The sequence below is a fragment of the Neurospora crassa genome, linkage group IV (assembly GCF_000182925.2).
Source record: "Neurospora crassa OR74A linkage group IV, whole genome shotgun sequence".
Taxonomy (NCBI): Eukaryota; Fungi; Ascomycota; class Sordariomycetes; order Sordariales; family Sordariaceae; genus Neurospora; species Neurospora crassa.
The window spans coordinates 1,765,521-1,780,588 of NC_026504.1; the positions used below are offsets into that span (position 1 = coordinate 1,765,521).

The window sequence follows — 15,068 nt, forward strand, 5'->3', positions numbered from 1 at the left end:
TTCGAAGAAAGGTCGAATCACGCGGAGGTGATGGGAATTTGGACAAAAGACCCAAGACGGACACTGCAAGTGGAAGCGAGCGGGCTGCAAGGGGCCAAGGCACCATCCACGATACAACGGGAGCTTACAGGGGTGTTCGCTGCCGCCGTACACGGCTCAGAAGGAACTGCCCGACCTGCACCCCGCTATTTGGTAGCGACTTCCGTTAGAAATTAGGTAGCCTGGCCTATTTGGAACCGTGAATCCCAATCCCCACGGCAGCCGCCAGGTCGGGTGCCTCCCCCTCCCGGCCAGCCCTCGAATCTTCCTCCTCCGGGGTCGCCCTTGGCGGAGGGACCTGGAACATCTCCCGCTGAATCGTCATGAATGGGTGGAACTCTCCGTCTTCACCTCCACAACGGCCCTCACCTTCCCCTCCTCACATATCAGTCCTCTCTTATTTTGCTCTCATACATCCTCAGTATATTGTTCTCGTCCTATGCTACTTATTGCCTCATACCTCCCCGATATCTTGGCTTAAACTTTGCGCATATTCCTTGGCTTGCTAGAATAGAGCGTTTGTCGGTAGCGGTAGATAGATGCCCATCCTCCGCGTCAGGTCGCTGCGCGTGGCCCCGCCTGGAGGGGAAGAAGGGATTCGGACTCCATCGCCGTACAAGTTCAAAAGTCCACTCGCCATGACAAGCTCGATCCCAGAACTCCCGGATATGCCCGATATTGGGCCTGATGACAGTTTTCGGCTCCTCATCAAGAAACTATCCTTGTGAGCCAACATGTCCCATAAACACCATCGGTAGGGTAGCTGACAGGGAGATCCTTTTTAGATATATCGCTGAGAATATTCGGTTGCCGTCAACGTTTGAGCAACTCCGTACTACGGCTGCTGGAGACTGTTTGCGGCACCTTGTCGACCACTTGGTCCTCAACTGCGACCACCCAGCCATTGTGAATGCTTTACTGTATGTCATATCCTCTATAAGGTACTACCTATCTACCCAAGGATATCAGCTGATATGATCACTACAGCGCACTAAAATGGCACTATGGCGCCATCACTGAGGATAAGGGCCTGAATGATGCCAGAGCCAGCGGTTGCGAGATTGCTGCTTGGCGTCTTCTCACTCACCTTTCCGAGCGAGAGGCTGTTGACTACTGTCTTTACGAGATCCCAGACCCAGCGCTGGAGGCTAACCGCCAAAGCGATGAAGAGGAAACATCGCAAGTCAACGAGCACAGTCCTCTACTTGCGCGCGCATGGACTGAATCTGTGGCAAATCCAAGACGCAAGCATGAGTTCCCTAATCCAACGGGTGATAACCGGAGGAACCTCTTGCTCCAATCTCTCACACGCCTCACCATGAGTATGACCGGCGAGGTCGACGACGACGGCGAGGAAGAGGATGACCCGACTGCTCCGTTCATCAACTTGAACGCTCTGGAGATTGCCGCCATTGCAGACGCCAAACGATTCCTTAGTCAGAATGTCGTTCAGAAAATCATCACCGGCATATGGAATGGCGATATTATATTCTGGGACAACTTATCCGTTCACACCGAAAAGAAGCCGCGGTTTTACAACCCCCGCACGGCCGATCCCTTTTCACGTCTTCGGGTTCCCAAATATCTCAAGTCCTTCGAGGTTGTCTTCTTTGCCAGTTTTCTGTTTCTCTACTACGCCGTCCTTGTTGAACGAAATCCGACCCGAATCACCCCCCTCGAAATCTTTCTCTACCTGTGGCTGGCTGCCTTTTCTTATGACGAGCTGAGTGAATGGATTGACGCTGGATCCATCTTCTACGCTGCTGATATTTGGGTGAGTGTTATGCTCTGTCATTTCCTCTCAGACTTGTTCGATATGCGTGTATGTGCTAATTGTGTCTGGCAGAACATATTCGATATGGCAATCATGGCTATAGGTTTCACTTTTATGGTGTTGCGTAAGTCGAATCACCCCCAAGGTCCTTGAACATGGCTTGCTCATTACTCATTGCTACAGGAATTATTGGCCTCGAAACGCAAAATGCAGAGCTAATAGATCTGGCGTTCGACGTACTGGCACTGGAAGCACTACTTATGGTCCCTCGCGTCTGCTCTATCCTCAGCTTGAGCCCGTACTGGGGTACTCTTATCCCTTGCCTCAAGGAGATGGCAAAGGATTTTATCAAGTTCATGGTTCTGGTTGTCATTATCTATCTCGGCTTCCTCACGACCTTCTCCCTGGTCGGGCGCGATTCGTTTCCATTGAGGGACATGACCTGGTTTCTCACCAAGATTTTCTTCGGCTCGACCTTTATAGGGTTCGACATCATGCGCCAGATCGATCCCGTCTTTGGGCCGCCACTCATGATTCTCTTCGTTATGCTCAGCTCCATCTTGCTAATGGGTTCCCTTACCGGCATGCTCTCCAACAGCTTCTCTCGCGTCATCACGCATGCCCGGGAGGAGTACCTCTTCGTCTACAGTATCTACGTGCTCGAAGCATCGACTAGCAACCGACTCACCCACTTTTACCCGCCTTTCAACTTGCTGGCCCTTGTCATTTTCCGACCGCTCCGCCTGTTCTTGCCCTCCGACGATAAGTTCCGTCGAGCTCGCATCATCCTTCTCAAGGCGACCCACCTACCCATCGTCTTCATCATCGCCATGTACGAGTGGATTAGAGGAACCTCTCTCAGGGGCGCCACATATAGCGCAGTCAAGGCGCCGCCGCTTGGGGCGCCCATTGCCAGCCCGGCCATGATGAGGAAGCTCGCGGGTCCGCGACGCGAGATGCGTGGCCGTAGGTCGGTCACGTCTCTGCAGAGCGACCAGGCGGCGCAGAGCCGGCTGGGTATGTCGTCGATGGAGCGGCGCATCTCTGCCCATCACGCTCGGCAGGCCGAGGAAGCCCAGGAGGATTCGACTTATGCGGAGCGAGCGACGGATGTCGAGGTCCGGATTGCAGATTTGGCAGCCAAGATTGACCGGTTGACGGAGCTCGTGATTTCTATGCAGTCGCAGCAGTCTACAACATTGGGCGACGTTTCGCTCTCTTAGTAGTAGTCCAGGGCGGCGATGGACTGCTCATTAAATGACGATTATGGCGAGCATCAAGGGTTTCATGATACAGCAAATACGATGGAAAGAAGACTTATAGATGACGAACTTTTATATATTACAGTACAACGCACTTGGTCGATATTGTTTTAGCGTTCCACAAAACCAGCACTTAGAAGTGGGTGCCGGCGGCATATCTTGATGCATTAAAATCTTAACAACTACACATAGAAAACACAAAGCCATTAGACAAAAGCCTCAATAACGCCATGTGCATACAAGCCTCTTGATGGCACCTATAGTCCAGCGCATTAATACCCACAAACCCGAGGCCTCACTCAACAACAGGCTTTCCTTAACCTTAATAGTATGAGATGTTGAGACGGTAGTACTTAGCGCCACTTTATTTTTGCTTTTTTTTGCTTCCTGTATCTTCCGCGACCTCAAACTTGTCATTGATCAGCGGAGTGTCGGTCAATTCCTATGCGTTCAGTAGTTGCTGTCTCATACTCTCATTAATAGCCAGCTGTGTCATTCGTCTCGTCTATCTTTGACCTGTCAATGCAACGTCTGGGCGGCGGAATGCGGTGAAGAAATCTGCACCGCTCTGAACGTCGTTACATTGCAGCATTGTGCAGATGCACCCAAGCAGCCTTTACTCTGTGCATACACACCCACCGCACTGCCACAGCGTGCGTGTTGCTGCGTGGTGGTGGCACCGATACGATAACCGATCTGGTCTCCGTCCGATGGAGGAAATAGCACAACACCGAGTAATCGTGGTTTGTGCTACACAGGATCTCCAGGAAAAGAAACATGGGGGGAACAGGAATGGAAAGTGAATGTCGTTCAGCATCAAGATGTGTACTGTGGTTCCCATTTCACCATAGTGAAGCTACCTATACAATGAGTGGGACAGGGGTACCTCTCTGCCTTTAAAGTCCTGGGAGTTTATCAATGTCTGACCTTTCTCCGAAGAAGTATCCTAAGTGATCAAACCAACAACCGATATATGTACTGTGGTGAGATGGATCGATAAGCTGAACCCGTGGGTCACCCTCGCTGACGATCTCTGGCACTCGACGGAAGCTTTCTTGCTTGTTTTGGTCCGTGCCCGGTACCTGACAGGGAGGTCAACCTTTGCTCGCAACCACCCCTCAGTACCTAATGCAGAAGCTCCAACAATTGCATTGTTGCCAAGTGCCAGGGAGAAAAACAAGGTTGAAGAGCATTGAGCATCTTTACGCTACGGCGATACGCGCCCGATGGATCATTAGCTTTGAGGTGAAGATAGCGCCGGCAAGCATGAAGACAATGGAAGACCTCAGCGGAGCGGATTTCCTTACCTTGGTGGAGCAGCATGGCGCCAAAAGAGCCCCTACCTCTAGTGCAAGGAGGTACGAGGTTTCAGAAGGTATGCCTACTGTGCAGAGGTACCTAGGTATCGGCCCTTTATCCCTTGATTGACTGGACGGTATGTCAAAGGACAGGCGGGAGCTCATGGATTTTTGTTTACACTATTGAATTGTTTAGTGAGACTGAGAGATGTATTGATCGTATTGATTTGGATTCGCTGTGAATTATCGCAGTTGTGAACGGCCTCGACACTACTTGGAAATGTGTGACCATCCCGGTCACGGCATGGCAGTGCCCTGCAGGTCCCGGACGACGTGCAGCCCTTTCCTGTGAGTGGACGGGCACGGCGACGATGATGTTCTGCGGCCCCAAAACGGCAGGTATGTACCTCTTCGTTTTCTCACCGTACTATTCGAGGATCGTGTCCTGTCAGCGACTGTGGTAAAGCAATAACATACTTGTTGGTTTCGTTCCACGAAGAAGACAGATGTACATATGGCCTCAGCTATCTATGATAGGCGTTACAGCCCTTGGAGCCGAGTCCCAAAACGACCTGAAAGGTGGTGGTTAAGGTGGTGTAGTCGAGGTGGTGTAAGCTTGCCAGATATTTCAGCCCCACGATACCAACCCCCAAATCCCCACAGGTCCGAGACCCCAAGAGTTCGATGACATCCCTGCAAGTACCTGTGTTCGACCATGGATGTCTCGAAACAGGAGCAACTCCAGGGAAAAGTCAAGGAATCGTCAAGTGGCATAGTTGGTTACTTGGGCGGGCATTGACTCAATTGAATCTCTCTCTTCAGTAGTGAGACTGCCCTGAACTTAGGCGAACGAATCAGGCCTATTATCTGGGCCTTCCTTGAGGTAGCCTGTGCTGGGCCTTCCACCAACAGCTGCAATCGCAAGTCTGGGCAGGTATCATCGTGGCTTCTTAGAGGTGTAGTCTTCCGTGCCTGGGGGCGAGGTACCTGAGCGGCGAAGGTCAGTCACATCTGACGAACGATTGAACGAACGGTATTGCCAAGTTGTTGTTTTTTTTCCACTGGGCAACTGCGTACCTAAGAACTGAAACTACTGCACCTACCTCTAGGTATCCATCCACCCATCCATCCATTCAGTTCAGTCTGATTTTTCTTCTCTCTGCTTGGGCACTGTTCCAAGTTCTTTCCTCCTCCAAACAAACTTCACACCATCCCTGTCCTTCTTGACTCTCCTCTTCGCGTCGCGGTCACTTCGTCTTGTCCTCTTTCCTCCCTTACGCGCCTATTGTATATACGATCTCCCCGCCCTTGACGTTTTGCGAACAACCTAGCTCATTGCCAGGCGTTCTGAACGCTTTTGACGTTTGAATTTTGGATTCCTGTCTTGATCTAATCACAGCTGAGCTGGCCGACGAGCGACGAAACATCCACCGTGTTTCCCCAATAATCACAATATTTAATACGACTTCAAACTGTATACGCTACTACGTATCGACTAATCCCATCGAAAGCCCAAAGACGCGCGGCTCCCTTCTCACTCACTCGTCCCACGTCGGTAACGCGACGGGACCGAGTAGCGCATGCGATCATGAGAACGGACTTTTTCCATCGCTTACCGCCGCCAACGGCCATTCTTCTTCTCGCCAGCCTTTTCAACAGCGTTGCTGCTCATGTCGCCCTTCCGCCACTGCCAACAGTCACGGTTGCGCACTACGCTCTCGATGTCGTTTCGTGGCCACTCCTCCTCCCCACAGCTGCCCCGCTAGATCCCTTCGATCTCGCGAGGAGACAAGCTGGAAATACCATCTGTGGCTATATCGGCGGGCTGTCGGCGCTTCCAGCGACATGTAGCGCAGGATCGCATTGCGTCTTGGACACCGCGCACCAGGTGGTCGGTTGTTGTCCAGATGGGGCGGCCACATGTACGTCTGGTGTATTCACCGCGTGTGTGGACGGCAACAGCGGGCCTCAGTCGGAGATGAACCCCTACGTATTCACATGTACTGGAGCCCAAGTGTGTTACAAGAACATGTACGAAGGAGGAGCCTCCCAGTTCGGGTGTGGTACAGCTGCCGACCAGGCGACAATTGTTTACACTACCGCAAACGGACTTGCGGGGGCCATCACTTACCCACATATTTCGGCCCTCTTGACGAAAAGTGCTAGTCGACTTGGCACGCCGACAACACTGGGGGTTGCTACCAGCACTAGCACCAGCGCGTCCCGAACCCTGACGTCGTCCTCGGCCTCGACGGACTCCTCAGCTTCGACCGAGTCCTCAGCCTCGACGACAAATTCCTTGGTTTCTTCCGGGAGTACAGCCGGCACAACCGCCACATCGACTACGACGGCTTCTTCTACCACCGCATCCACGGAACCTTCTACTACACCCCAGGCACCACCATCTAAAACTTCTACAGGAGCGCGCACCGGCGCAATCGTTGGTGGAACACTAGGAGGTATTGCCGCCTTAGCTCTCATCGGCGCCCTCATCTTGTACTTCCTCCGCCGGCGGCGCAGCGCCAACTCGCGCACCGGCCCTGGCCGCCCCGGAATCAACGGCAAGTACATCAGCTCTCCGACTCCTGGACCTAATAGTGGCTTCGCGGCCGTAAGCCAAGATCCTGACGCCTACGAGACGGGACCGGCTCCTGGCTACTTGCCTCCTGTTGCCCAGACAACGAATGAAAAAGGTGGTTTCTCAAGCCATCTGACCGCCGACGGCCCCTCGCCTTACGCGTACACAGGCGCGGCGGGCGTCGCTGGTGCGGTTACGACTGCAGCATCAGCGCCGGTGGCTTCTTCCCCTACCCCGCCTGGACAACACATACGACAGAATTCATATCCGCCGACCGAAGGGTACCATTACCCGGGCCAGTTCCCGGCTGCGTACGCTGGCGGGGCTGCTGCGCGGAAGAGCAAGCTCGAGCCGGACCAGGTGCCATTAACAAGGGAAATTGATGCTTTTTCGCAAAACTTTAATGCGGCGCTGGGAAGGATTGGCGAGGAGAGGAGTAGCGAACTGGGGAGGGTTGATGAGGACGCCGGTGGTGCTGGTGATGGAAGTGATATTGGAAGCGGAATGTCACGGCCGCTGTGGCAGCAGCATCGCAGGCAGAGTCGGAACTTGATGTGGATGTAGGATTGAGTGTTGAGTTTCCGTTTATGGTTGTGGAAATGTTCTGCGTTGTTTGGGGGTATTGTGTCGACATGGCGAAGGAGTTTTGTTAACTTGAGTATTGCAGGCAATGGCTTACCATTAGCTGCCTGGGCTATTCTTGCCTTTTGGTTTATCTCTTTTCTAACATCGGGAGAGACAGGAGTTCAATGGCATGTCTTTGGTGGCGTCATTGGCGGGATAAATGGCGTGAAGAAGGAAAATCCGTTGAGTGCGAAGATCGATATCAGTTAGAGTGTGGTCGACCATAAGGTGGGTTCATGTGGATATCAGGAGTCACCTCTCCATTTAGTGTAATGAGCAATGCCGCAGAATGAGTGTACAAGGGAGTGTACGAGATGACGAATACACACACTACTTATGAATACACTGGCTCAATAGAGTTCTGGAATCATCCACGTGGAAAACTTCAAGGATGTCACTGGAGGCCCAAGGTCAACCCTTGATGAGGCGAGCCAGGGACGATCGACAGTGCGCATCTCGCAACCAAAGTAGCGGGCTCCACGAACCTATCAAAAGTATCGGACTTTTCTCCGGACGTGTGTACACTACACTACGTGGCTCCCCTTGGTTTGTGTTGACCACTTTCAGACACCACTCCTGTGAAGCCATTGTTGTCAGTTTTGCCAAGCATGTGAGACGAACAATTGATAGGTAGACGTCGCTAAAGAATTGAGTATTCGCTTGTAATCAGTTAGTGAACTCGACATGTTATCGACAACGAGTCTTCGAGAGTATGTCGTCGAGGCAAAGATGGCTGAGAAATCAACAACCGAGATCGGCAATGTTAAGAAGTGGGTTGGGCGGGGTAACATACATACTGTGAATCGGGCCTTCGGAGTGACGTATTAGAAATCTTTCTCCACGTCTTAGACGAAGCTTATAAAGTTGTCAACATCACTACGGCGTCATTGAGCTTGGTTTTGGGATAAATAGCTGTTCACCTGTCTGGAAAAGTTCGGAAAACCCTTCGACTCTTCACACGCCTTCATAGCCTCGAAATTCCATATCAAAATACCAAGCCAAATACGAAAAGAACACCAAGACTCAACATCATCAAAATGTCTGCTCCCAAGGTCCTCGTCGTCCTCACCTCTCACGACAAGCTCGGTAACACTGGCAAGCCTACTGGCTGGTACTTGGTAAGTCTATCTCTCCGCATCGTTTAATCCCTCTTTTTCACCTTACTCCTCTCCTCCTATCTTCCCTTTCCCACCGCCGCCACCTCCAGTTCACAGAAGTAACTAACGTCACCTCCAGTCTGAATTCTCCCACCCCTACGACGTCCTCAACTCCGCCTCCGTCTCCCTGACCGTCGCCTCCCCTCGCGGCGGTCTCGCCCCTGTCGACCCCTCCTCCATCGAGGCCGCCAAGGACGACCAAGTCAGCCAGAACTTCATCAAGTCGGAAACCACCAAGCCCCTTTTCGAACAAACCCGCCCCCTCTCCGAGTTTGTCGGTAACCCCTCCGCCATCGCCCCCTATTCAGCCATCTTCTTCCCTGGTGGCCACGGCCCCATGTACGACTTGGCCACCTCCTCCGAATCTCAGCAACTCATTCGCGAGTTTTGGGATGCGGGCAAGACAGTGGCTGCTGTGTGCCACGGTCCGGCGGCGCTGGTGAATGTGAAGCTCAGCGACGGTAGCCACTTGCTGAAGGGTAGGAAGGTGACGGGTTTCACGAATGACGAGGAGGATCAGGTTGGACTGACCAAGGTGATGCCTTTCCTGTTGGAGGACAAGTTGAAGGAGGCGGTCGGGACCGAGGGAGCGTTTGAGAAGGCAGAACAGCCGTGGGCCGAAAAGGTGGTTGTTGATGCGGGCGGAAGGTTGATCACGGGCCAGAACCCTGCTTCTGCTAAGGGAGTTGGTGAGGCTATTGTGAAGTCCATTAAGGCTCAGAACTAATTTTAACACTCTGGGAGAGTAATGGTCTGATCTGTTTTTGAGGCTGGGATGAATAGCTGGATACCCACGACTAGTTACGAATACCTCTGAATGGAATTGAGTCAACTTTGTTGTTACATCTTGAATGGAATATAAATACATGAGTACAAACAGAGCTGTGGTATCTTTCAACTCTGGATCAATAATTGCAGATTAAAGAAGGTCAAACAACTAAACGCCGGGCTATGCGTAGACTTTTAAATGTCAAAAACAACCGTGTACGCCATCTTTCCCCTTTCATGACATGCTTGGACGCTGCGATTCTGGTTGAAACCCTTTTCCCTGCCAGATAACCCATAGTATCCTAGCCAAACCGGCACAAAAACACCCAATGCTGAACGGGTATATAGCCTATAACGCCAGTTCTTTCCTCTGCGCCTCTTTTCCCTGCACCTGATACTCCACACAAACAAACATGCCTCTATCTTAGGAAGTAGAAACGGGCCCCATCCCATCCTTAATGGTAACCACCGCCTTACTGCAGCCCACAACATCCCGCAATCTGCCTTGCATCTTCTCAGCCTCCAACCCCTCAACACCCTCAAGGGTAAGCACAATCTTTTCTGCCCACGGAAACTCCGTCCACTCAAGCAACTTGACCCTCAACTCCCATAGCATTTCATACAGCAAGTCAATGATAGGGAACAGCGAGTTGGTCGGGTTGAGCTCGCCCGGCCCGAACGCCGAACCCTTCATGCAGTCGTAGCATTTTCCGCCAAACTGCTGGATCATGGCGTCCGCGAAACGGTACCTGCCGCGACGCTCGTGCTCGATGGCTTTGAGGATGTCAACAACGGAGTGGATGGAGAGGCCGATGGTCATTTTAGTTCCTTGACCGTGGAAGGTGGATTCGATGCCATTGGCTGTGGTAGGCTGGGTTTGGGCTTGGAAAAGTGTCTCTGGGTTGGATCCGCTGGTTGTTATGGATGTGGTTTCCTTGGGTATATGCAAGCCCAAGCCTTTGACGACATGTATCAAACCGGCCATGCGCTTTTCCATGCACAACCTGCTGCGACAGCCGCCGTTGCGTTGGCCGTTCTTGATACGACCATGCCAGTTCTTGCACGTATGTTCAGCCACGTTCGTTAGGTACTGGTAGGCTTTGGTTCTGGTGTTGACAATGGCATCTATGTCACAACATGGTTAGTCAACACTCTTCATCAACATCGATCAAACACCACATAAGGTAGGCAAAGAACTTACCAATCGTCTCCTCCCCAATCAACAACCTATTCAAAACCCCTCCCCCACCAGCAGCACCACCACCCGGCTTCTTCAACACAAACCGTCCTCCCGCATCCTTATCCACGCTGCACAAATACGCCAACCTCGCCACCAACGTCCTCCACTCCACGATCCACGTAAACTTCCTACACGCCTCCAACGCCTTCTCCCATTTATTCTTCTTCAGATCCACCCCCTTCATATCACGCTCCTCAAACAGATCGTCCTTTCCCATGGTGTTATTATGGTTCCCATTCAGATTCTGTTTGTGTCCGCCGTTAACGCTGGCCGTAGTGACAGGCACAGCAGGGACAGGCAAAGTAACCTGCTTGATAAACAAGCCCATACACCGTCTCAACCAGCGCACGTAGTACTCCTTGTCTAAACCCAGCGCCGGCTGCAGGTTGGACAGGCGCCAGATGGTGTCGACGTCGCAGGCTGTTTTGCCCTGTGTGGCAGGATCTTCGAGGAGGCGCAGTAAACGGCCGAAAGCCTGCATGTGCGAGTCGGCGGATTCGCCGGGGGCGTTGGAGAGCTCGGTTGGGGTACCACCCGGGAAGGTGAGCGCTTCGTTGAAGTTGATGTACATGATATTGGGGAAGGGGGAGGTGGTGAGGGTGGTTGGGTGGTGCAGGTGTTTGAGCGTGCTGCGGCGCACGCGGAAGTGGTGGAGGGTGTGCATGCCAAAGACGCAGTAGAGGTCGGTGTCGGCTTGGGGGGAGATGATTGTGGGGGTTACTGGCTTTGCCAGCCTTTCGGTGTTCACATTGAGGAGTGAGGGTACTGGTGCTGGCTGAGGTGAGGGATTAGGGGAAGGTCCGGTTGGAGTCTGAGTGGCATGCTGAGTTGGAATCTGAGCGGCAGCCTGAGTTTGATGTTGGGCAGCATGCTGAGCTAGGATCGGAACACCATTCTGGGCCTGTTGCTGAGCCTGTCGTTGAGGGGCATGCTGAGCTTGCTGTTGAGCTTGCTGTTGAGTTTGATGATGAAGAGCATGCTGAGTTAGAACCGGAACACCATTCTGGGTCTGCTGTTGAGCTTGTTGTAAAAACTGTTGCTGGGTGTGTCGCTGCTGAGTCTGTTGTTTTGGAGCCTGTTGTTGAACTTGCTTCTGGGCCTGTGGCTTAGCTGGCTGCTGAACAGCATGTTGATATGAATGTTGAATAGCAGGCTGAGCAGATACACGATTTTGCGCAGCAGCCTGAGCTTGATTTTGAGCATGAGCCTGAGCCTGACGCTGAACATCATGCTGAACAATATGCTGAGCTGGCGGTTGAGCGACTTGTTGAGCTAGCCTCTGGACAGCTTGCTGAGCCTGTTGGTGAACGGCTTGCTGAGTTGGCTGCTGACCGACAGACTGGGGCACCATATAGGTGGAAGGTTTAAGCGGAGGTTGAGCAGGAGGCTGAGTCTGTCCTTGAGTGGAAGACTGAGGAGGAGTCCGAGCGGGAGCTGGAGAAGGAGACGGAGTAAAGGCCGCATTAGGAGTCCTCTGGACTGAAGCCCCAACGACACCCTGTTTCGAAGGTTGAACCGGATGTTGAGGAGAAACTCGAGCAGGAGTAGGAGTCGGAGTGGGTTCCGGGGTAGGATCTAGTGCCGGAGTGCGAGCTGGACATTGAGCAAAAGCTTGAGTTGAAGCTTGGGCGGTACCTGGAGCTTGTCGAGGAAACACAGATGGGACTTTCGCAACGATAGGGATATTCGGAACAGGAACAGGCGAGACCTTGTTAGGTACAGCAGAAACTGGGTTTTGAATATCCGTAGCCGGAGTTTGATTTATCACTTGGGCTGGTGGTGCAGACCTCAAGGTTGGGATCGGCACAGAATTAGCCGCCGCCACAAATTCCGACGGGACCTGAATAGGCGACGGGGGAGCCATGTTGAAGATCGACGCCTGGGAAGAAAGCTGGGCCACTTGCTTATGGGGGGCGTTAGAGACAGACGTGGCCGATCCTGTTGTCTGTCTGAAGCTCTGTGTAGGCTGGCATGTTTCTATAGCCATAATGGCCGGTTCAACAGCAGGCATAGTTGCGCTTGTCGGAAGCCCACTAGATGGGGTTGGAGTGGCTGTTTCTGAAGCTGATAACATAGACGGCGTACCTGGAGAAGCTTCATGATAGTTTGTTGACAAGAGGGCTGGGGTAATTGTTGGTGTAGACGTCGCTGTCGGCATAAAAGCCATCGGTGCAACGGGAGCAATGGCCTCCGAACCGATAGGTGCGGTAGTTTCTGTCTTCTTTTTTTGCGTTCTCTGACGTTTCTTCGGAGGCTCTTTAGGAGCTGTAGGGTCAGATGTTCCCTCCACCTTCGGCTTGCGTGGAGCATAATTCCTCTTGCGCTTCGCAGGTTGGGCGGGGTTTGCTTCTTGGGGTTTGTCAGGTAGAGGTATCTGGCTCGTGGCACTTTTTGAGGCTCTCTTTTTCGCAGTCTCCGCAGCGACTTGGCTATTCATAGACTCCGCAGCACGGGAGAGCGCATCCGCTGACAAGGAGGTGGCCGGAGGTTGAGCAGCCTGTGACTGCACTGAAGGCATACTGTTGGGACGGAATGAAGAGTTGTTGTTGTTGTTGTTGTTATTGTTGTTGTTGTGAAAGCTGCCAATGTTGTAGTGGCTGGCAGCGCCAGGTATAGTTGAGAAATCGAACGACGACGGAACTTGGCCTAGGTACTGGTTCATCGTTCCATTTACAGGCTGTTGGTAATGTGCATATTGTGGCATGGGTGCGGCGGTGTAGTCCAAGTAATCATTGAAGGATAGTTGAGGTTGTTGAGCGGCCTGCTGCGCCCCCGGGTTGACCATGTTGTTGTGCAAGCTGGCTTGGGTCGCTGCCATGGACTGATCAATGGACGGCTGTGGGCGACTTTGAGAACAAACAGACGGCGACTGTGGGTTGAAGGCTGATCCTTGAGCAGGCGCCATACCGTTCCCATTTCCCATGACTCTCATATTAGGATTGTTCTGGGCTGCTATACCACCTGAATGGTGAGAAGGGTTAGGGGGAGGATGATTAGGAAGAGAGGTCGAGCTCTGGATGTGCCCCAAGTTGTTAGGAAAAGACTGAGACTGGATGGGCTGCGCGGTCGGTCGCAGAGGGGTATTGGACTGGCCCGCCGTCAAGGCAGGGTCGATGGGCTCCATTTGAAAGGCGAAAACGCTCTGAACGTATTCTGATTGTGACGGATCAGGGCCAGGCTGATTGTGATTTGCGTCGCTCATGTTGCAGTAGAAGCCACCGACGTCTGGCAGCTTGAATGCGGGGACGTGTTGTGGGTGGTGTAGTTGAAGAGGGGATTTGTCGATGGCTACACATCGAGTGTGGGGAGTAAATACCAAGATGGACCTGGCGGGAGGTGGTGAAGGACTTAAGAGCAGGAGGTCGCCCAGTGCAAGGTGGGGAGTAAATTCCGTCCTACAATAAATACGTATCGTGCTCGGGTCAACACGTGAATGGTTGATACCCGCGTCGGTACAGGTTTTGATGCCGCGGAGGGTCGAAGGTCCTGTTGCCGGAACCCTAAGCCAACATCGCGCCAGCTTGTTTCAAGCTTCCCACAATGAACATTACAGGATATCGAAAACCATCTTACTTCTTATGACAGATTCAGATATCATATTCCTTGACCACACATCTTTGACACATGAACGAGCCGGCCATATCATCAATCACTGAAGCCTAGTCGTGACATAACATTAGCGTTGCGGCTTGTACTGTCAACATCAGAAGCTTGATGACAATAGATCGACCAATAGGTGGGGATCATGAGCACAGATGCGTAGAAAGGCACTGAACTGCCATGCGGTTTCCTGTTTAGCAACGTCTGGCGCCTAGAGTGAAAACATTTCTCTCGCAAAGTTGAAACTTTGAGTGAGATACAATCACCAACTATGAAGTCACGCCATGGTCTTGGGTACTATGAAGTTCCGTTCAGCAGAATGACTCCGAATCCATCTCGATCTGGCAGATACATAACCGAAAAATAGCGAGTGTCATCAAGCCTTCCTGTAGCGGCAGACGCGCCTTCGTTGACTGGGTCCATGCTTATATGTTCTTCCGTTCGAGCAATCTGCCTCTGAAATCCTAGACTGTTAAGAGAACCTAAATCCTCATTTTCCCGTGTCATACATACTTTATACCGCCTGCCAGTCTAACCCCCAGAGTCGAGGAACAGTTCATTAGAAAGGACAACGGGGATGAGGATAGATAGTGAACCGAAGATATTTGGTGTTTCGGACCAGTGACAAGATGTACTGTCGCAAGGACTTATCTCCGGCAAGTATCATGATGGTCGTGGTTAGGTGGCTTCAATTAATGTGCACTCCAGGTCGGTTCATCTCGACTTCA

The 15,068-nt window shown here is 52.3% G+C and overlaps 4 protein-coding genes across 4 annotated transcripts; 3 read left to right on the plus strand and 1 right to left on the minus strand.

Annotated features, from left to right (window-relative positions):
* The first annotated feature begins 366 nt into the window (after nucleotides 1–366).
* Nucleotides 367–3,341, plus strand: NCU06601 (hypothetical protein). The gene is made up of 5 exons (XM_957250.3): nucleotides 367–763; nucleotides 825–959; nucleotides 1,027–1,813; nucleotides 1,886–1,937; nucleotides 1,997–3,341. Exons 1-5 carry the CDS (start codon nucleotides 579–581, stop codon nucleotides 3,034–3,036), a joined length of 2,199 nt encoding a protein of 732 aa, XP_962343.3. The 5' UTR covers nucleotides 367–578; the 3' UTR covers nucleotides 3,037–3,341.
* Nucleotides 3,342–5,362: 2,021 nt separating this feature from the next.
* Nucleotides 5,363–7,988, plus strand: NCU06602 (hypothetical protein). The gene has a single exon (XM_957251.2). It carries the CDS (start codon nucleotides 5,962–5,964, stop codon nucleotides 7,513–7,515), a length of 1,554 nt encoding a protein of 517 aa, XP_962344.1. The 5' UTR covers nucleotides 5,363–5,961; the 3' UTR covers nucleotides 7,516–7,988.
* Nucleotides 7,989–8,371: 383 nt separating this feature from the next.
* On the plus strand, nucleotides 8,372–9,679 carry NCU06603 (ThiJ/PfpI family protein). The gene is made up of 2 exons (XM_957252.3): nucleotides 8,372–8,693; nucleotides 8,812–9,679. The coding sequence occupies exons 1-2, from the start codon at nucleotides 8,613–8,615 to the stop codon at nucleotides 9,457–9,459; spliced, it is 729 nt and encodes a 242-aa protein (XP_962345.1). The 5' UTR covers nucleotides 8,372–8,612; the 3' UTR covers nucleotides 9,460–9,679.
* A 245-nt stretch (nucleotides 9,680–9,924) lies between these two features.
* NCU06604 (hypothetical protein) lies at nucleotides 9,925–13,942 on the minus strand (the record flags this gene model as incomplete). The annotated part of the gene is made up of 3 exons (XM_957253.1): nucleotides 9,925–10,625; nucleotides 10,702–12,678; nucleotides 12,826–13,942. The coding sequence occupies 3 exons, from the start codon at nucleotides 13,940–13,942 to the stop codon at nucleotides 9,925–9,927; spliced, it is 3,795 nt and encodes a 1,264-aa protein (XP_962346.1).
* Between the last annotated feature and the right edge of the window lie 1,126 nt (nucleotides 13,943–15,068).

Coding starts and splice junctions, on each gene's coding strand:
- NCU06601 (XM_957250.3), top strand. CDS start 579: ATGCCCATCCTCCGCGTCAGGTCGCTGCGCGTGGCCCCGCCTGGAGGG. Junction 764..824: donor CTCATCAAGAAACTATCCTT/GTGAGCCAACAT, acceptor GATCCTTTTTAG/ATATATCGCTGAGAATATTC. Junction 1,938..1,996: donor TTTCACTTTTATGGTGTTGC/GTAAGTCGAATC, acceptor TCATTGCTACAG/GAATTATTGGCCTCGAAACG.
- NCU06602 (XM_957251.2), top strand. CDS start 5,962: ATGAGAACGGACTTTTTCCATCGCTTACCGCCGCCAACGGCCATTCTT.
- NCU06603 (XM_957252.3), top strand. CDS start 8,613: ATGTCTGCTCCCAAGGTCCTCGTCGTCCTCACCTCTCACGACAAGCTC. Junction 8,694..8,811: donor AGCCTACTGGCTGGTACTTG/GTAAGTCTATCT, acceptor CGTCACCTCCAG/TCTGAATTCTCCCACCCCTA.